This window comes from Gossypium hirsutum, chromosome A08 (assembly GCF_007990345.1).
Source record: "Gossypium hirsutum isolate 1008001.06 chromosome A08, Gossypium_hirsutum_v2.1, whole genome shotgun sequence".
NCBI lineage: Eukaryota > Viridiplantae > Streptophyta > Magnoliopsida > Malvales > Malvaceae > Gossypium > Gossypium hirsutum.
Genome location: NC_053431.1, coordinates 103,385,054 through 103,407,458, shown reverse-complemented (window position 1 = coordinate 103,407,458; position 22,405 = coordinate 103,385,054). Strand labels below are relative to the sequence as shown.

General features: G+C 34.4%; 1 protein-coding gene and 1 non-coding gene across 2 annotated transcripts in view; both read left to right on the top strand.

The window, feature by feature from the left end:
• The first annotated feature begins 211 nt into the window (after nucleotides 1-211).
• The window catches only part of LOC121205051 (uncharacterized), a 39,411-nt gene continuing 17,217 nt past the window's right edge, over nucleotides 212-22,405 (top strand). Inside the window, exon 1 of the mRNA XM_041075977.1 lies at nucleotides 212-370. Coding sequence (XP_040931911.1) covers nucleotides 212-370 — 159 coding nt within the window. The remainder of the gene's footprint in view (nucleotides 371-22,405) is intronic.
• LOC121205207 (small nucleolar RNA R71) lies at nucleotides 17,543-17,650 on the top strand. The gene has a single exon (XR_005900292.1). It is a non-coding gene; the product is annotated as a small nucleolar RNA R71 (small nucleolar RNA).

Genomic DNA, 22,405 nt, shown 5'->3' with positions numbered 1-22,405 from the left:
TCCAACCTACCCTAAATTGACCTTTTTTGTTTCATAATTATTTTCTTTAGGAGTTTTAAATTTTTACGAAAAAAGTGGTAAGACCGAATTTTCTCCTAAATTTTTAATTTTATTTAATATTTAATTTTTCAATTCATTGAATCATTAATAAATTTTATTTAATTAAATTTTTGAGAAAATAATTTTTTTCCATCTTTTGTTTAGGTTGACCATGCCTCGCAAGAGAACTCGTGCCTACCCCCAAATTGATGATTGTGAAGAAGCCGAAGCAAGATACGGGAGTATTTTCAAAAATAAACAGATACATCCAGAGAAAGGCTTTACATTGAAAGAGAGCAACTACAAAGATTTTATGGCACGTATTCGTCAAGTTGCTGAAGCCCTCAATTAGGAATTATTTTGTGAGAAGAGACCTGGTGTGGATGAGGAACTAGTTCACGAGTTCTGTGACAGCCCTAAATTGACCCTAGTCGGAAAGTGGTTTCGGGACCACTAAACCGAGTCATAAAAATAATTAGCCGTCATAGTTGATGCTCATTATATGTACATATGCATGTGTGAAAATTTCATGTTTGAATTTTGTTAATTGTAAGTGAATTTTATCAAATAGGACTTATGTGAGAAAATTTAGAAATGTGCTAGGCAAATGTAAAGTGGCCTATTAATGCATGTTGTGAAAATGATGGGTTTGCATGTCAAATTTCCCAAAATTAAAGCATAGTGGCCGGCCATGCTATGGGTGGAAACATGTTGTAAACATGTTGTGTTAGTGTGTTATGTTAGAAAGAATAAAAAAAAGGGGTTAGGATTAAAGTAATGCAAAGGGAGGAGTGATAAAAAAAATTGTCTCATCCTTGCCCCCCCCCATTGCCGTGAATTGAAGAAAGAAAACAAGTTGTGTTCTTTGGTTCTTCTTGGCCGAATTGAAAGGAGGAAGAAAGGAGTGAAGCAATCGGTCATCTTAGGTCGATATTAAGGTAAGGAAGTTGATACTAGTTCTTGAAATCCTAGTTGATATTGAGTGAGATATCAAGTTATTGTTGGTAACCCATGTTGAAATTGTGATTTTGGAATAAGTAAGGTTTTCGGCTATAGAGATTAATAAGGGTGATGGTTGTGCTTCATGCTAAATCTAGATGAACAATGGTAGTTTGCTTACATCTTGATATCTATGAGTTCCTTTCTTGGTTCTACCTTAGATCCATGAAGTATATTTTTATTTGGTGTTGTTGGAGGTATCGGCCATGGTATATCCATGAGTATGATTTATGCTTATTACATGGTAGGTAAGATTTGTGTTTTGGATATATGTTTATATTTGGTTAATGATTTATTCTTGTGAAGTATAAATTTGTAACATGAATTGAGTTGGAAGTTATTATAATGTACTTGTGCATTCGGGTATATGATGAAAATATATGAGGTGGTTATAATCAACTTTGTGATTCGGCTCTTGCACATATATATATTTGCACATGATGTATTGGTATGACATATATATTATCTCAAGGTATATATTTATATATGATGGTGTTTCAGTTATGGAGTAAATGATGGATGCGTATTGAGTTATAATATGTAATGCATTAGTTAGTAAAATGTATGCCATTTATGTGTGGTATTAAGTATATAATTGGCCTCAACATAGACATGCATATTCGGCCACATGAGATGGATTGGTGTTTCATGTATTCGGTTAGAGGCAAGCATATTGATGCTTTTATCTTGGCTTAGATAATCGGCTAAAAGAGAGTGTGGGCTAATATGTTGAGTTTGATTCATGATTTCATACATATGTGACTTTAATGTCTAATGAATATATATGGGCTAAGTACCTTGAGTTCCTCTTTTCGATGCTCAAATGATTAAATCAACTTATTTGTTAAATTAAGCTCAAGAGCAAAGGGGAACTAAATCCGATAAAGGGAAGGAAAAAATGATCGAATAGCCATCGAAATCGTTCGACAACATCCGAGGTAAGTTTTCGAGTAACGAGACTTAGTTACGATTTAATTAAGTCACGACGTATGAGCATAACAAATATACAGTAATATGATGATTCTACTTGAATTATATGTTGAGTTAATTAGTCTATACGTATGAGGGTAGCCGTATGTGCATAGAGATCGTGTCATAAAGCAAACTAAACCATGCTGTTTGTATGTGGCTAGTGAGCCGAAAAAGGGATTGCTTAATACGTGACTTGTGTTTGAACTCTAATTATGAAAATGAAATATAGATGTGTCATGATTTATTGATATGTGCATGAATATTTGGATGATAACCGGGCTAAGTCCCGAAGGCATTTGCGCTAGTGACTAGTTCCGGGCTAAGTCCCGAAGGCATTTGTGTGAGTTACTATATCCGGGCTAAGTCCCGAAGGCATTTGTGCGAGTTACTATATCCGGGCTAAGTCCCGAAGGCATTGATGCGAGTTACTATATCCGAGCTATGTCCCGAAGGCATTCGAGTGAGTAGCTATATCCGGTTAAATCCCGAAGGTACTTGGCTTGGGAATGAGCGACCTTGCTGTAATAGTTTCAATTAATACGCTCGTAAAATCCCAGCGATGAGGTATGTTTCGTATATGCATTGAATTAGTTGATCCCTTACAAATAGTATTCGCTCAGTCGATAAATGAGCTACCGGCCTTTGGCTAAGTTGATCTTTTGTGTATAAATATAAGGGTTGGTAATGTGAAGTAAGTATGACATTGAGAATTTGTGCATATGAAATTATCCGTTTAGCCATATGAATGCTACACTTTAGTTGTGTCAAATTTTATGTCTCAAAACTTACTAAGCATTAAATGCTTACTCCGTTTCTTTGAATCTCTGTTTTATAGATTTGGGTTCGTCAGCTATCGGACTCGGGAGTGTCGAAGTCGAAGTCGCCCACACTATCAAAGCCCTTTGGTACATTTTTGGTTGAACTTTGAAATGGCATGTATAGGACTACCCTTTTTGATGTTGGTCATGTACCTTTCGGTATTGTACAAATTTGGATAGCCATGCAAAAATGGCTTATATATATTTTGAGCATAATGTTATAATCATCTTGTATGTATATGTTCATTAAGAGGCATGGAAATGTTTGGAAACGATTAGCCATTGGAATGGTTAATCATGATCATATTTTGTGCTATATATGCTAAAGGGCTAGTTGAATCATGGAAACTATGAAATAGGTAAAGTCTACCTTAAAGGCAGATGCTGACAGCAGCAGTGTTGTAAATTTAAAAAATCACTAAAAATAGTGGGAATGGAATTAAATAGTGAATAAATTATTTAATTGAACCTTGATGAATCCAATTTCATATGGAAGAAACGAAACGATCATATGAGTTGTATGTTAAGAGATATTTAGGTTTTCGCAAAACAGGGCCAGAACGGTTACTGGATTCCCTGTTCCGACTTTGGAAATTCATTATAAATTAACCAGAGATAATTAGAAGTCATTCCATATATTTATAGATTCCTTTTCGAGTCTAGTTTCTATAGAAACAAACGGCATCAGTATTGAAGCCCTGTACAGGGAGATATCCAAGTTGTAACGCATGAAGGTCAGTGTAGTCGAACCCTGAAACAGGGGAGATTTTAACTAATAAACTGTACTAATTGGCTCCACCAAAAGTTCTAGAAAAAAATTTGTAGATGGACATATGAGTCTAGTTTCAGGAAAAATTTACGGAACTGGTTTTCGAGTTTTGGAACTCGAGATATGATTTTTAAGGTGAAAGTGACGCAGTTAGCCAGCTCATCTGGAATTTTAAAATGGACTTGCAAATAAGTGAATTAAGTCTGTTAACCCCTCGTGTCCGACTCCGGAAAAGGTCTCGGGTACGGGGTGTTACAAGTTCTATGCGAATTTAACCTCATACGAGTTGATGGAAGTTCCATTTCATAGAATCAAGGTACCAATAACTTCAAATGCTATTAATGAGTTCTTTGAATTGCCTGATTTCGAAAACGATGATTATCCTTCCTTGATAAGCAATATAAAGCTTGAAAATTTGCAAGAAATTCTTGAGGAACTTACAGTTCTAGGTTCTAAGTGGATTGTGTCAAAGCAAGGAATCCACACTTGTCGAAGAGAATATTTGACACCACTCGCAAAGGTATGGTTCTATTTCATCCGTTTCAGCCTTATGCCTAGCTCACATGGGACTACAACTTCATTAGAGCGAATGGTCCTATTATACTCAATCTTAACTAGAAAGACCATTGATGTGGGAAAAATCATCCTGAGAGAGATGCGAAATTGTGCCGTTAGACGTTCTGGCCTAGCCTACTTTCCCTTTAAAATAACAATTTTGTGCTTGAATGCTAAAATTCTTGCAAATGTAAAGAAAACAGGCTATAACCAAGGCACAATCACAGATTGGGACCTTTACCGAACAACTAGAGATTCTGTTCTACAGTAGTGAATTGAAGAAAGTGGGGATTTCGAAGAAGAGGAAGAAGATCCCATAGAGATCGAACTAATGCAATCGACTGAAGTCCCTGATAAGGTGGAACCATTAGAGCCAGAAGTTGAACTTGATGATGAAACCTCAATGTTTAGAGCTCAACCGCCTAGCCCAGATCTTCGAGATGAGCTATCAAAGTTGATGGACATAATGTAGCATATGCAATGGCAGCAACAAGCTTACTAGAGATACTCAAAAATAAGGGATGACTCGATACGAAGTGCTCTTAAGAAAATTTACAATGACCCATTTATTTTTGTGCCTAAATTTCCAGATTTTATATTTGAACCATGAAGTCCATTATCGAAGAAGGAGCAAAGCGATTCATGCAAAGGCAATAATGATGGAACAAAAGATGAGTCAAATTCAAAAAGGTCTGCAAATAAATAAAAGAGGAGATCTTGACCTTATTTTATTTATGTTCTTAGGTTATTTTACGATTAGGTTTAATTAGCAATTTTTATTTTCGCATAATAAGAGAGGAAAATCATAAATAAAATTTGAACAAGTCGCAAAGTATAAAGTGTGGCAATAGGTATATACATGTCTAGGATTGGATCTAGAGAGAGCTTGGTACTTAAGCAGTCAATTTGACTCACCTCTTCTTTTCTAGAATCCTATCTGGTGTATAGTATCTATTCACTTTACACCATGAGGAAATTGTTCATCTTAAGTAGGGGGACCGAAAAATTGAATTTGAATTATTTCCACTTAGAATAAAATTTTCTTTTAATTATGATTAGGGTATATTTTGTTCAATAATTTGAAATTTTGTTAAGTATGCTAAACTTTAGTATAAATAAAGTTCTATTATTTCAATAAATTATTATGTTATCTTAATAATGATATGAATGTATTTCTAATAAAGCATACAAATCGTACCAGTAATTTTGAGTTCCTTACGAAAGTTAGGCATGTATGAAAGTTTAAGTCTTTAGAATTAACTTAGTAGTTTCTTGAGGCGAAATCCTAGGAAGCGTGGAACATTGAAAATGATTTAGACAACTTTTGTTTGGACCGTTTGAGCCTTTCAAGCCAACCATGATGAAATTTTTATCCTTTAAAACCCAACTTTGAGACTATATGGCCTAATTTTATTTGAACCCTTGCAAATTTAGTCATCACTTCTCTCTTAACTATCTTAAAATTGTCCCAAACATTAGATGTAATGACCCAAATTTTACAGTTATCGAAAAAGTGCATTTTCGGGTCTTTGTTTCTGAAAAATGGATTCGTAAATATTTATTAAAAATATTTATGAAGTTAAGTGAGTGGATAATTAAAGTTTAATTAAGTGAATTAGCTTTAATTAAAAGTGATTAGGAAAAAGGATTAAATTGAATATGATGTGAAAGTTTAATTATAGAATAAAGAAAAGTGAAGGGACTAAATAGGCAAATAAGCCAAAAAGGGGTGACAAATGTATGGTTAAATAAGTTAAATGTGTACAAATATAAATGGTACACATGTATTATACATGTGTATTTGCTTATTATATAAGTAAAATAATAATAATTAAAGTATATTATATTAATATTATTTTATATTAAATAAATAAAAGTTATGACAAGTGTAAGGTGATAAATGAATACATGTGTATTAATAAATATACACATGTATAAATAATAAATATTATAACAGTTTAATAATAAAAATAAAGAAATAAAAGAAATAAAAGAAATGAAAAAGAGAAACAAAGCAAACGAAATAGAGAAGAACAAGGGAGAAAGAAAGGAAAGAAAGAAAGAAAGGGAGAAAAGGGAAAATCAAGGTTTTGAAGCTTTAAACTTTAATAGGTAAGTTAATCAAGCCCTTCTTACTTAATTTTGATGTTTTAAAAGCCTTGGAACAAGGCTTTAAACTTTATTAGATTTCTAGATAATGTTCATGTTGAATAAAATGATGAATTAGGGATTAAATTGATAGAAATTTAAGTTAGAAGTGAGATAAGGATTGAATTGTAATGTAATTCATATGTTTTGAATAGTAGGGATTAAATTGAAAGAATTTCAAAATTATGGTTCTATGCTGAAATTAGAAAGCTGAAATTAGTTTAAAGTGAAAATTGAATGAAAATATTGAGTTAAATATGAAGGATAAAAGTTAGTCTCGGTTTAGGGACTAAATTGGAATTAAGGAAAAAGTTGGATAGAAATTAAAATATTTAATGTGAAAAAATTAATGATAGTGTATTAATAATATTTAATTAATTCCCGTAGCTAATGAAGTCTCGAAAAATCTCAGTTAAGCAAGGATAAGGTGAAGACAACGAGAATTAGCTCGGAAACCACGATTTGTATTTCTATAAATCGAATCTAATAATTATTTGTTGAATTTATTATTTATGTGAATGGTAAGTATTATTATCATTATTATCATTATTATTATTATTATTATTATTATTATTATTATTATTATGGTATTGAATTAAATAAAAATTCATGATTTATTAGTGATTGTTGATATTGAATAGAGTATGTGAATATTGAGTGGATTGATATGGAAAAATGTATTAAATTGGATTGAAACTAAATTACAAATGAAATTGAAAAGTTGAAAGTTTATTGAATACCCTATTAACTATATCGGGCTAGTCGGATATAGTTGGCATGCCATAGGATTGGAAGTGTTCAGGGATATTCCGACTGTTTGTCGATGAGACACTGTATGAGTCGACTATTGTGACCGTTTCGGATTCGTTCCGAAGAGGTACTCTCTACCTAACTGTGACTGTTACTGTTTCGGATTTGTTCCGATGAGGTACTTTGTGTACCGCTACTGTTACTGTTACTGTTACTATTACCCTTACGGTGTATTTCGACTTCGACCGATGAAACACTGTATACTATCCCCGGTGTGTGGGTTGGATCCGTGTATCCGTCCAGGTCCGAGTCATGTTAAAAGGGGTAATGAAAAGTATTAAAGACTGTCTGCTACTGAATAATTGACTGTTACAGAATAAACGAGTGATACTGAATAAATGAATATTACTGATTAACCGATTATTACTGTTGACTGACTGGTATTGAATGATAAAGATCAATTGGTTGTTACCAAAAAATATTGACTGTTATGGAAATGAAATAGTATAGAATATTGAATGAAAGGTGGATAATCAAGGATATCAAAGAATGAATGTTATTAATTTATTATTTATTGACTGTTATGTCTAAAAAGACTGCTTGATTGCATGACAGATGAAGATTACTGTATAGTAATGAAAGTATATTGAAGATCGATTAATAAGGTTTTAAAGCTAAATAATGAAGAGTAAATGGTTGAAGTATTAAGATTCTAAAGTAATGCTTAAAGTTCAAGAATATATGAATGTTGACTTCTAATGAAAGTAAATGTTATATTAATTGTTGAATGATGAAATGAAAGGTATAAATGGACAATGAAGGTAGACCGAATCAAATCGTAAGGTTTATATGTTATGAAATTAAGTAATATGACTGAAGCATAAAGACTATGAAGTTAAAGTTTAAAGCTCGAATGTATATATGAATGACGAGTATTATTATTTAGTGATTTACAAGTTTATTATGATTAATATATGACTTAAGTAAATGTTAAATTTCTTACACTATTCAGTAATTCTGTTTATAGAAATATCACTGAGTTTACACTCAGCGTACGATTTGTTCCGGTGCGCAAGTTAGGTTAAAGACAGATCGTCGAATCAGCATCTTAAGTCGATCTCAAACTCAAAAAGGTAAAGCATGTTAGTTATCTGTAATGGTAAGTACCTATGATTTCTTAAGTGTGTTATATTGGATTGTGATTGTAATAGTGAAATAAGTAAATTGATAATTGATAAGTGTTTAAAGTTAAGTATTAGATAATATATAAAATGCGTTTGGATTGATTTAATATTGGTATTTGTATTGGTTGTGGATTGAAATTTACAGGATTGGTAAATTTTTAAAATACAAGGTTCATTTTGAGTTCACATAGTCTGTCACATGGGCGTGTGCCTTGGTTGCCACGGCCGTGTCTTAAAGTCAGTTTAGTACACGGGTAGGCCACACGAACGTGTGCTGTGATCGTTTTAAAAAGTCAGTGTTGCACATGGGCTGAGGACACGGGCGTGTCCCAAGCCACACGAGCATGTTAATTTAGCCACACGGGCGTGTGGTACAGTTTTCAAAGAGGAAAATTTGAAATTGTACAAAAAATTTTCTAAGCCTCCGATAGAACCCCGATTGGATTTAAATGTATATAGTAAGCACTATGGGCCCATTAAGGATATAATAAATTCATATAAAGTAACATTATTCAAATATTTCCGTTTCAAGTGTTAAAGGACTGTAAAGACGGGTAATGCTCGTAATCCTGTTCCGGCGACGGGACGGGGTTAGGGGGTGTTACATTAGACTCAGTACTATTCGAAGTATTCTTTAAAAATAAGTTTGGGGGAATTGAAAATAAGTATCAAATGCTCTAAAATTTTAGCACATTCAGCAAAATGCTCGGAATATATAAAAAAAAAGAGCATGAGTTCTTAAAATAAGATGTACAAAAGAGCATGTCAAAACGAGGAAAGTTGATGTATTGAAGGTAATTATTTCGAAGGCCCGATGCAAGCTAAGTCTAGGGTTTAAAAGCCTAAATCTATCTATCTTTTACCTACCCTTAAGCCCGGCCATGTTACAACCTTGCTAAAGACCTATTGGTTCAAATGTTCCAATGCTACCTACATTAGTGGAGAGAAATTGCTACGTACAACATATGAAGATATAAGTTAAACTTAATGATTGCAGCTTAATCTTGAATAAAGGGAATAAAATTACATTGGTAAGGTTTAACATGACTTTATTAGGAAGCATTTAGTCTAATTTTTGCTATCACAATAGTTGTTGAGATTAATTTGAATGATATGTATACTTAAGTAGCATAACTATCAAATTTCTTGTCTTTGAGCATAGATAAATTAAATTCATAATTTTGAGAAAATTGTTGTTCTGAAGGAATTTTTAAAAGGTGTTTTTGAGAAATTCTGTTCAAAATTTGTGCATTACTCGAGATGAGCAATTGGTTTTTACACACTTTTTCATACCCTTTTTAACTTGGATTCATGCGAATTCGGTTAAATTCTTGTCGAAAAATAATTAATTTTTATAAAATAATTAAAGTGCACTTAAAATATGAATATGTTGAAATTTAGTTAATTTTATAATTATTTTTGATGAATTTTGGTCATTTTCAACAGATTTGCACAGAGGGCGAAAAATTGCTTGTCAAACATTTCCAGAAGCACAAAATTGAGAAGTAATTTGAAGTATCAAGGCGAATTAATTTCCAGCCTAAGACAGTCCAATTATGTGAATTGATTCATAATATAATTAATTTTAATCTATACCCAATTTAATTTGGGCTAAATAAATTATTATTAATTAATTATAGAAAAAAATGGTCTAGTTGAACCAAACCGATTGAACTAAATCGGCCAAGGATTGGGCAGCCCAAAACCGTCCATATGCTGACCAAATCAGCTTATTAGCTGATTAATCTTGCAAAGAAGCCACTGAAGACTTGTCATTGCATTCAAGCCCCTCCACAATTGGTGGCATTATGGATTTGCCCCAAGCCATATTTAGTAAAGTTAAAGCCATCAACTTTGCCACATAGATGGACGGCCAAGGGATGGCTCTTTGGCTGCTATTTTTAGCAAATTTTAGCTGCCACATTCAACTATAAAAACCCCCCTTGGCTGATCATTCAAAGCACACCTCAATTCATTCACATCTCTTCTCTCTTATCTCACTTTCTCCTCTCATTTCCCCATTTCAAGTCCCTTGCTCTTGTGCCGATTTCTCCCCTTGGGAAAGGGTTATTCTTCAGACATTTTGGAGCAACATTGAAGTGTTCATGGCAGCCTTGATGGCGAGGACAACAAAGAACGAAGAACAAAGCAACTTTGTCAAAGCCTCAGAAAAACACCAGATTTGATTCTTGTTCCCTATCTCTTTAATTTTTGTTGTTGTTATGATGAACATATCTATGAATATTTATGTTGTTGGAATGGTTAATTTAATCAGCTTAGCTTGAACTTAATTCGTGTCGGTTTGATTACATTTGATCTGCTTAAATTATTAAAATCGTGTTTATGCTGTTATAGGCCTTGGTAAAATGCTTGATTAAGTAAAATCATGCCTAAGTTATTCTTGCATAACAATTGTGAGGTAGTTAATGAATTAATTATTTAAACGGATTGAAATTGTAATTAATGAACACAATACTTAATCAGTGCACGTTTATTTTTCTAAGGTAGCTGAAGGTTAAATTAGCAATGTCTCTGGCGATACACTTGCCTTGCATAACTTGCACGATTATTGTGATTAAACTATTTCAAGGTAAGAATACCTTGTTACCTCACATAGTCTTTTATGTGCTTATTAGATTTCATTAATCGTTTGAATTTACATAGGGATATGCAAGAGATTAGTTCAATTTAATGAGTATGTATGTGCCATAACATGTTTGCTTATTAAAATTTGCTTAATCGTTTGAATTAACATAGGGATATGTTAAGAGATGAATGGACTTGTGTAGATGAATATGTTCATAAGTTAGCAAATTACCGAGTTGTCATGAATTTATTTGTAACAGCATAAGCATGAGTTTAGTAATTCTAAGTTAAAGAAATGTAATTAAATCAACACAATTATGTCATCTTGATTAAATCATATTTTGAGATCATGCATTAGAACTTTTATTTTTATTTAGTTTAAAATCTTATATTTTTTTAATCGCCCTTTTCAAAACAATATATTGTTCTTCACTAAAGTGTTTTAAATAGCATTCATAAATAATTCTCTTTGCAGTCCTTGTGGGTACGATAACTCGACATTTACTTGTCACTTTATTACTTGTTGCGATTGTGTACACTTGCACATTTACGTCATTCTAGAAAGCTTGAAGTTTTTGTGGTTTGATGATGAAATATAAATTTTTGTTGATAGATTATTATGTTTAATTAAGTGATTTTTGATAAAAAAATGTGTATTAAGTACTAAATTGAGAAATTTTTAAATTGAGAGGTTAAAATGTGAAATAAATAAAATTAATGGGCTGCTAGGGAACTAAGGTAAATTCGGCCTAATATGGGTTTGATGAGATTTAGTGTATTTTGTGTTATTTTGAAATAGGATTGATTTGTGATTTACGTGTAAGACCATGTCTGGGACATTTGCATCGTATTTGATTTCGTGTAAGACCACGTTTGGGACGTTGGCATCGGATTATGATTTTCGTGTAAGACCCTGTCTGGGACAGTGACATCGATATTTGATTACATGTAAGACCATGTCTAGGACGTTGGCATTGTACGAGTTTACGAGTTATCCAAGTATCGTTATTGATTCAGAACGATTCAACAGGCATTCCCAGAAAATAAATGATTAAATGAAAGACATTCCAATTCAGGTACGTTGAAATGTATACAATATTTGAAAACGAAAGGTAAGTATATATGTGCAAAGAATGTTATGTGATGTATATGGAAATTGATACGTGATATTTGCGACAAGTTTGAAATATTTATAACTAATCGCTCTTGAAACTAACTATTATTACGATGAAGGCAAGTGTATCTATCAAACAGTAGTATAGCTTTAGCAAGACTGGATTGTCGAACCCAAAGGAACCAAGAGTACTAGTAATTACTTTTTTTTTATTATCTAGACTAAAAATTAAGGAATTTGTTTATCTAAACTAATTAACTAAACTAAGAGTGCACAGAGAGAAATTGGGGAAAAGCTTTTGGGAAAATTAGATTGATTAAGACAATACCCAAGGAAAAATCCACCTAGACTTCACTTGTTATTTGACTCTAAATCAGACGATTTATTCATTTGACTTGATTCGTAGAAATCCCTAAGTTATATTATTATCTCTCTCGAGACTAATAACGTCTAACCCTAGGTTGATTAATTGAAATCTATTTCTAATTAACACCTAGTGTTGCATTAACTCGATCTATGGATCCCCTTATTAGGTTTCACCCTAATCTGGCAAAATCTTATCACCCTATCTCTAGGCGTGCAATCAGCTCCGCTTAATTATGACAAATTTACTCTTAGACAGGGTCTATTCCTCCTCTGAATAAGAGCATTAACTCGAATCAATATCCTGGAATATTAAAACAAGAACTAAGAACACATAATTAAGAACAAGTCAAATATTTATCATACAATATAGATAATAATAACAAGATCCATCTTAGGTTTCATTCCCCTTAGGTATTTAGGGGGTTTAGTTCATAATTATAGGAGAAAACATCTCAGAAGAATAATGAATACAAAACATAAAGAAAACCCAAAACCCCTGAATGGAAATTAAAGGGAGATCTTCAGTCTTGATGATGAATCCAGCCTCTGAGATGGACCAATTGGCTTCCCTTGAGTAATTCCTTGCCTCCTACTCTGTGTCCCCCTTCTAAGTGCCTTCTCAGGTGTTTAAATGGGCTTTAGAATGCCTCAGAGCCCTCAAAATTGGCCATTTCCGAATAGGGTTATACTTGGGCTCAACAGGGACACGCCAGTGTGCGATTACTCCAGCCCATGGTCAAGGCTGTTGAATAGGTACGGGCGTGCAGTCTACCCATGTAAGTCGTGCTTCGATCCTGTCAAAGAGACACGGATGTGTGACACGCCCGTGTGAGGAAGTCCAAGCCGTGTTGATTTTCTATGTGGGTCCATTTTCTCCGTTTTCGGCCCGTTTCTCGCTCTTTTCACTCTCCTATGCTCACCTAAGTAAAAAACTTGAAATTAAAGAATTAGGAGCATCGAATTCACCAAATCTAAGGAGAAACCATCCATAAATGTGCTAAGCATGGGATAAAAACATGTATAAATTACGGTTTATCAAATATCCCCACACTTAAGCGTTTGCTTGTCCTCAAGCAAAATCTCCAACTCACAATAAAAATAAATTCTTCTTAATTTATAATCCCTATCAATAATATCTCAAAATAATCCATAAGTATTCATACACTAAACATTGAACTAAAAGTACAACAAAGTTTCAAACATTCCAAGTTAAGCATTTTATCACGAAAACATAGGTGTCTCCCCTTATCTAAGTGATTAACTTTGATCAAAATATCATAGAGTTTAACATCCTCACTAAAGATTCACTCAAATCACTCAAGGTGTTTAAGGACATCAATTAAAGCACTCATTAATCAATATTAAAAGCTATTGCCATAGGCTTGCTTGAAAATCATATCTCCACCACTATATATTGAGCTGATACATCAATCAACAAGGCCTTTTAGAGGGTTGTAATGTGGCTTTGGTTAGGGGTGTGGTCACAAGCTAAAAGAAAAGGTTAGAATCGAGATTGAATTGGAAAATTACCTAGCTAGAAAAATGACTAGTCATTAGTTGAATACAAGTGAGCTTCATCTCAGAATATGGAATTAACACTCAAGCTCAAAAAGATGAATTACTACTAATATGTGTTGAAGTTTATAAATATATATATATTTTAAGAACAGGTCAAATACATAAAAGAATAAAACATAGCTAAGCAATTAGTTCAAATCAAATCTCGACAAAAATAGGGATCAGATTAGGGGATTTCAACAATAATGGGTTATGGGTTAATATTGAGGGCAAATCAATTAATGGTTTGTTAGGCTCAAAGGGGTTCACTAAGGGTTAATTATGAAGGTAGGCTTTTATGGAGTGAGTAGGTTAAACCTAAGTGCCTTTTATCATTTTGACATATCAAATCAAATGGTGTGGTCTTAACATGCATAATCAAGCAAGTTCTAGAATAAAAAATCAATATTGACGCACTCATAATAAAAGTGAGCATGAAAGAAATAAAATATGCTCTAAAGGCTCAAGATCTCACAAAAATTATGGCTTTTTCATGTTTAAACTTATGAATTTCAACTCACGGTAATACCTAAACTTAGGGAAACAACCTAAAAGTTTATAATTCTTCAAAAATCAACTTATCATGATTGATTCCCTAATGTCTTAAAGTTTAAACAATCAATGCATAAATGCGTATGCTTTAATTCAAGACATATCAATAAAAATCATAAATTAATTAAAATTCATTCTAATAGTGATATGAGTGATTCACGTGAGAATAAGAAAAAATTCAGGGATTTTTAATGATGATATGAAAGACACCCCCACACTTAAGATATACATTGCCCTCAATGTACAAAGATAGATATATTGAAAAATATACATAAAAAAGCATAAGATAGGAAGAGAAGTGAAACTTCCTAAATGATGAATGAACTCCTTGAATTAGAGTTATGGAGAATAATCGACCAAGGCAATGATGAGAGTGGAAGAGGATACTTTGATGGTGGTAGAGGTTCATTAGTCCATAAGTCCTTTTCCATTAGAGTTTTTAGTTCCTATTTGATGATGAGCTTTGGAGCTCTTTATGACTGTGATAAAATCAGGAACCCTTTAGGAAATATCATGGAGCATAATTACTAGTAATGAAATAGCCGAAAATAAAAATTGTAAAAACTCAAGATAAAATAATATTAAAAGGAAATAAAAAGTAATTTCAAAATATAAAGATAAAAATAAAATAAATAATGGGTGTTTATAGAGAAATTGGGGCACACGACCGTGGGGCACACCCGTGTGCCTTCATTTCAGCCTGTGCATTTTTTAGTTTTCGAAATTGGGCGCATTGGTGTACACGGCCATGTTGCACGGTCGTGTCAATCTTCATTCACTTCTCTCACGCCCGTGTTATTTTGACAGGCTCGACCACGATCGGTGGGCATGACCATTTCGCTCGTCTGTGTTAATTTGGCAGAATTTCCCACGGCCATGTCGCACGGCCATGGCAGATTTATCGGATTCTGTGTTGGGAAAACATTTTTCTCTATTTGCACACAACCGTATCGCACGGCCGTGTTGCATCCTGTGGTATGTGCACGGCCTACGGAACGCCCGTATACCTGGCCGTGTTGTTCTGAAAATCTTGTATTTAGTGACTCAGTTAGGGAATTAAATGTTAAAGACTAAAATTTAAAGAAGTTAACACCGTTACTGCTTGGGGTGCCTCCTGAGAAGCACTTGTTTATAGTATAAGCTGGACTCTACCTCTCTGGTGTGTGATCATGGTGGCTCGAGGAGTTTACACTCCTCATCCCTACTATCAGCTTTATCAAAATAAGGTTTAAGACGAGTATTGTTTACTTTAAAAGTGCCAAATTTGGGATGAATTACCTCAACTGTACCATATGGGAAAATACTGAGTACCATGAGAGGAATACTTTCGTTATGTTCAGAAGTGGCACTGCGAGGGTCTGTTGCATCTACTAGTACTTTATCTCCAACCTTAAGTTGATTTGGTGCGTCATTGAGCTCGTCATGGCATGGTTTTGGTTTATCATGTGTCCTTGGTCTATGTGTCCGCCATTCATCCAGTTCCTCGATTTGTAGCCTTCTTTCTTCATAGATAGGTCATTTGTTGTTGTTTGAACACAGCTCATATGAATTCTTCGAAACTGTTTCCTGCACAAAGGGTTTCACCACATGATCAGTACTAGTAAAATGATTTATACAACCACCTTCAATTTTTGATTTGTTACTCGAATTACGAGCTTTAAGGGTGATTGTTTCATCTCCCACACGAAGTGTGAGTTCACCTGTACCAACATCAATAATAGTTCTAGCAGTCGCTAAAAAGGGTCGTCCTAAAATTAAAGGTGTGTTACTTTCCTCTTCCATGTCTAGAACAACAAAGTCTATTGGGTAAATAAATTTATCGATCTTAACAAGAACATCTTCAATGATACCCCTAGAAAATCTAATGGTTTTATTAGCCAATAGAATGCTCATCCTAGTTTGTTTGGGTTTCCCAAGACCTAGTTGTTTAAACATTTTATAAGGCATAACATTAATGCTTGGCCCTAAGTCAGCCAATGCATTATAAACATCTAAACTACCAATTAAACAAGGAATCGTAAAACTCCCTGGATCTTTCAATTTTTTGGGTAGCTTATTCTGTAATATGGCTGAGAAAATTGCATTCAACTCCACATGCAATGCCTTATCCAACTTTCATTTGTTTGCTAGAAGCTCTCTTAGAAATTTGACTGTATCTGTGAGAGAGTTTCGATAAACGGTAAGTTAATATGTAATTTCTTTAATAGTTTAAGGAGTTTACCAAATTGTTCATATGTACGGTCTTTCCTTGTCGCATTGGGGTATGACACCTGTGGTTTGTACTCTTTACTTACCGTTTTCTGGTCATTGTGGTCCACCTCACCCTTACCTTTACTTACCATAGTTTCTTGCCTTGATTCTGGTTCAGGTGCAACTAACCCTTCCTTGTCATGAATGGTAATTGTATTGAGTTGTTCCCTTGGGTTAAATTCCATGTTACTCGACAAACTACCTTCTGGTCATTCAGAAATCAGTTTGGCGAGTTGGCCTATCTAAGTTTCGAGCCCTTGGATTGACACTTGTTTATTCTTAAGGGATGTCTCAGTATTCTAAAAATGAGTTTCTGACACCGAGATGAATTTTGTTAGCATCTCCTTAAGGTTCAGCTTTTTCTCTTATTGGTAGGGTGGTTGTTGGAAGCCTGGAGGTGTTGGTCTCTGATTCCCTTGGCCTTTCCATGAGAAATTTGGGTGGTTCTTCCAGCCTGCATTGTAACTATTACGATAAGGATTATTTTGAGATCGAGGATTATTACCCATGTAATTTAAGTGCTCGTTCTCCATGTTGTGGCCATAAGGTGGGTATTCTAAATTGTTTGATCCACCTCCACTTGCTTCACACTGCATTACTGGGTGAACCTGTGAAAAACTAAGAAAACCATTAATTTTCTTATTCAAGAGTTCTACCTGATTAGAGAGCATGGTGACCGAATCGACGTTGTAAACGCTGACTGCTTTTGTTGGCTGTCCTCATGACTTGCCACTAATAAATGTTCAGTGACATCTCTTCTATAAATTCATAAGCATCTTCAGATGTTTTATTATTGATGGTTCTACCAGCGGCTACATCGATCATCTGTCGAGTCGAAGGATTCAGGCCATTATGAAACATTTGAACCTGTAGCCAAAGTGGTAACCCATGGTGAGGGCACCTTCTCAAAAGGTCATTGTATCTCTCCCATGCATCATAGAGTGTTTCTAAATCCATCTGCACAAAAAGAAGAGATATCATTACGTAATTTGGTTGTTTTAGCCGGAGAAAAATATTTTAATAAAAACTTTTCGGTCATTTGTTCCCAAGTAGTGATTGACCCTCGTGGTAACGAATTCAACCATTGTTTAGCTTTGTTTCTCAATGAAAAAGGGGATAACCAAAGGTGAATGGCGTCATCAGAAACGCCATTAATTTTAAATGTATCACATAGTTCTAAAAAGTTTGCCAAGTGAGCGTTGGGATCTTCGTCCTGCAAACCATCAAACTGAACAAATTATTGTATCATTTGAATTGTGTTAGGTTTTAGTTCAAAAGTATTTGCAGCTACAGTAGGTCTAACTATGCTCGATTCAGTTCCTGTTAAAGAAGGTTTAGGATAATCATACATAGTGCGTGGAGCAGGATTCTGATTAGCAGCAATCGTAGGAGGTAGTGGATTTTCTTGGTTTTCAGCCATCTCCTCGGTTGTGGTTGAAATATTGTCCTCTTGCTCTTCCTCTGTGTATCTTAAGCTTCGCCTTATTTCTCTTCGGTTTCTACGAACTATACGATCGATCTCACTATCAAACAGTAATGGTCCTGACGGGTTTCTTCTAGTCATACATTAAAAAAACCTGCCAGGAACGAAGAAAAGAAAAATTAGAAAAGAAAATAAAAATTTAAATTGCAAATAAAGTAGAATGGCTAAAGTAATAAAAATTGAGTGTTCGTAATATCCTAGTTCCCCGGCAACAGCGACAAAAACTTGATACATGATATTCGCGACAGGTTTTAAATATTTATAACTAATCGTTCTTGAAACTAACTATTATCACGATGAAGGCAAGTGTACCTATCGAACAATAGTATAGCTTTAGCAAGATCGAATTGTCGAACCCCAAAAGAACTAAGAGTACTAGTAATTACTTTCTTTTTATTATCTAGCCTAAAAATTAAGGGATTTGTTTATCTAAACTAATTAACTAAACTAAGAGTGCACAGAGAGAAATTGGGGAAAAGCTTTTGGGAAAATTCGATTGACTAAGACAATACCCAAGGAAAAATCCACCTAGACTTCACTTATTATTTGACTCTGAATCAGACAATTTATTCATTTGACTTAATCCGTAGAAATCCCTAAGTTATATTATTATCTCTCTCGAGACTAATAACGTCTAACCCTAGGTTGATTAATTGAAATCTATTTCTAATTAACACCTAGTGTTGCATTAACTCGATCTATGGATCCCCTTATTAGGTTTCACCCTAATCCGACAAAATCTTATCACCCTATCTCTAGGCGTGCAATCAACTCCATTTAATTATGAAAAATTTACTCTTAGACAGGGTCTATTCCTCCTCTGAATAAGAGCATTAACTTGAAGAATTAAGAACACGTAATTAAGAACAAGTCAAATATTTATCATACAATTCAGATAATAATAACAAGATTTGTCTTAGGTTTCATTCCCCTTAGGTATTTAGGGGGTTTAGTTCATAATTATGGAATAAAACATCTTAGAAGAATAATGAATACAAAACATAAAGAAAACCCAAAACTCCTAACTGGAAATTGAAGTAAGATCTTCAGTCTTGATGATGAATCTGGCCTCTGAGATGGACCAATCGGCTTCCCTTGAGTAATTCCTTTCCTCCTACTCTGCGTCCCCCTTCTAAGTTCCTCCTTAGGTGTTTAAATAGGCTTTAGAATGCCTCAGAGCCCTTAAAAATTTGTCTTTTCCGAATAGGGTTATACTTGGGCTCGACAGGGACACGCCTGTGTGCGATTACTGCAGCCCGTGGTCAAGGCTGTTGAATAGGCATAGGCATGTAGTCTACCCGTGTAAGTCATGCTTCAATCCTGTCAATGACACACGGTCGTGTGACACGCTCGTGTGAGGAAGTCCAGGCCGTGTTGATTTCCTATGTGGGTCCATTTTCTCCGTTTTTGGCCCATTTCTCGCTCTTTTTACTCTCTTATGCTCACCTAAGTATAAAACATGAAATTAAAGGATTAGGAGCATCGAATTCACCAAATGTAAGGAGAAACCATCCATAAATGTGCTAAGCATGGGATAAAAACATGTATAAATTATGGTTTATCAGAAATGAAATGTGAATATGTGTAAATGAAACATGAATAATGAATAAGATATGGTTTATAAAGTGGCATACGTGAAATTGTTAGATGTTATATGAAAGAAAGGTGAAATTGAGTATAAATGATGAAATGAGATTTAGCGAACCAGAGTCACTCTGGTGTAAAATAGGCAAATATGCCTCTTTCACGGCGAGACTGACTAGGTCGCTTACGATCCGTTGGCAGAGCTTTCCAAGTCGGTTCCCACGATATTCCCTGGTAAAGGGGGCGTGAGAGGGCTTGAGATAGGCACCGATTGGCTAGTTTACGTATTAACCCTCGTAGCCAATCTCTGACTTTTGTAAATTTTTTAATATATATATATGATTAGATGTGTTATTTCCATAATGTGTTCATTTGGTTATATGAAAGTGTAAATTGAATGACATAGGAGAATTGAGTTGAATAAGCTTGTGAAAGCTAAAGTTATTGAAGTAAGCAAATATAATATTGAATGATGATAATACGACATGAGAACATGTTATAACTTGGAAAAGTTGTATGAGATAGCATATCATGCATATGGCTTTGTAATGAAATTATTTGTTATGGTAAGTTTATTAAGATACGAGCTTACTAAGCTTTAAAGCTTACTCTGTGTGTTTTTCCTATGTCTATAGAGTTTCAGAGATTTTCTGGGGTTGGAAGTTGTTGGAGATGTCATCACACTATCCGGTTATCGTTTTGGTAAATTAAAGTTTTGAATTTTGGTTATGTGGCATGTATAGGCTAGTTATGATATAGTTGATTTTGGAAATAGTATATGTATACAGCCATGCGAAAATGGCTTGTTCATGATGCAAATGTTGGTATTTATATTCAGTCACATTATAAGCTTAATTTAAGAGGTATAATCCATGGTAAATATGTGGTGATGTTGGTTTCATGAATTTTGTTTTGAGTAATGATATGTATTGTTTATGATTAGCTTATTTTGGTAAACTTGATTCATAGTATGTCTTGCATTTATGGATTGATATAATTCAGTTTAAGTGAAGTAAATATGGTTGATAGATGTGATTAGGTTGTGGTCTATTATTGACTTGTTTTGGTTGTATAAGTTATCTTCTGAATTGATTTGGAAGTGGTAAATAATGAGAATGCTTTGTGGTCATAAGGTTATTTTATAATCTGTCGTGACATTAACTTAGCTAGTCGAATTGATGAGAAATGACTTGGATATGTATAGGTAATATTGACAAGTTGCTTAGCACATAAGCTTTGTATATTGGTTCAGCAATTAAGCTAGAAAATAGCTATTGGTAACATGGTAACTATGCACTTATATATAGATGGCATCTTAAGCATATTTGTCTATTTGGTAAGGTTGGCTAATAGTTCATGTATGGATGCTTGTTTAGCCATATGTTATGTTTTGTTTTGACTTAGTATTAAATGCACATATGACTAAGTTGTCTAAAATCTGTACTTGACTATTTTGTGGAGTGGGTTATGCCAAATATGCTAAAGGGCCATAAGCCATGTGATATGGATTATTCTGTTTGATATGTGCATGAATTGGAGTAATAAGTTCGACAATCAGCTTATGAAATATATGTAATGATATATGCTCGGTTATAAGTTAAGCATTAGATAGTCGTGATTCATTGGATATAATGTTTGAATATTACTTTGGGAAATGTATGAATGGCTGCCTATTAATTAGTTTGAAATGATTCATAATGAGATGGATTAGATATGAATGAGTAGGGGAAGAAATGTGGTTCAAATCAAGCCAAATTTTATACCACACGGTCTGGCCAAACGGGCGTGTGTGACTGCACGTGTGACCAAGTCAGTATGTATACCCTATTTTGCCATGGCCTAGACACATGGACGTGCCTAATGTCGTGTGAGGCACACGGACTATTCACACGGGCGTGTGACCTGCATAACTTTGAAATATGTTTAAGTTTTGAAAAAAATTGTATGTGTTCGGTTTGGTCCCGACCTCTTCCTAATGCATGTTTAAGGTCTCGTTGACCTAAGTAAGGGATTTTATGTTGATGTTTAACTATGATTTGTGGATAATATGTATGAATTGTTTGTAAAATGTTCCTGTAACACCCTTCACCCGTATCCAACTCCAGGACAGGGTTCGAGGCGTTACTGGACTTAAACATTCACAAACATACAAAACTGGGTTACCAAATTTCGCCTAAAATTAAAATACTTTTCAAGCACATCATATTGTCCCTTATACAGGCCTTCGAAGCCTATAACATACATCGGGGTGGTTCGAGACTAAATCGAGAACTTTCAAAAGTCTTTGGGCAACTTAACAATTTTCCAGCTTTGGAGAGTCACACACCTGTGTGGGTTGGGTCGTGTGGTCGCACACGTCCGTGTGGCTTGGGACACGCCCGTGTCCTCAGCCTGTGTAACTCTTTGTTTATGACGTCAGCAACCGTTTAAGGGCACACGGCCAAGGCACACACCCGTGGCCAGAGGCCATGTCCTCCACATGGCTAAGACACACGACCATGTCTCTACCCGTGTGGTCAAACTTAGGCCAATTTCCAAGCCTTTTTGTCATATTTTCATCTTAGGCTAATTTCCAAGCCTTTTTGTCATATTTACATACACACACATACATGATTTCAATGGCATTCATCATGTACATATGCCATATACTTCTCATACATAGTGAACAAGCACAATCAC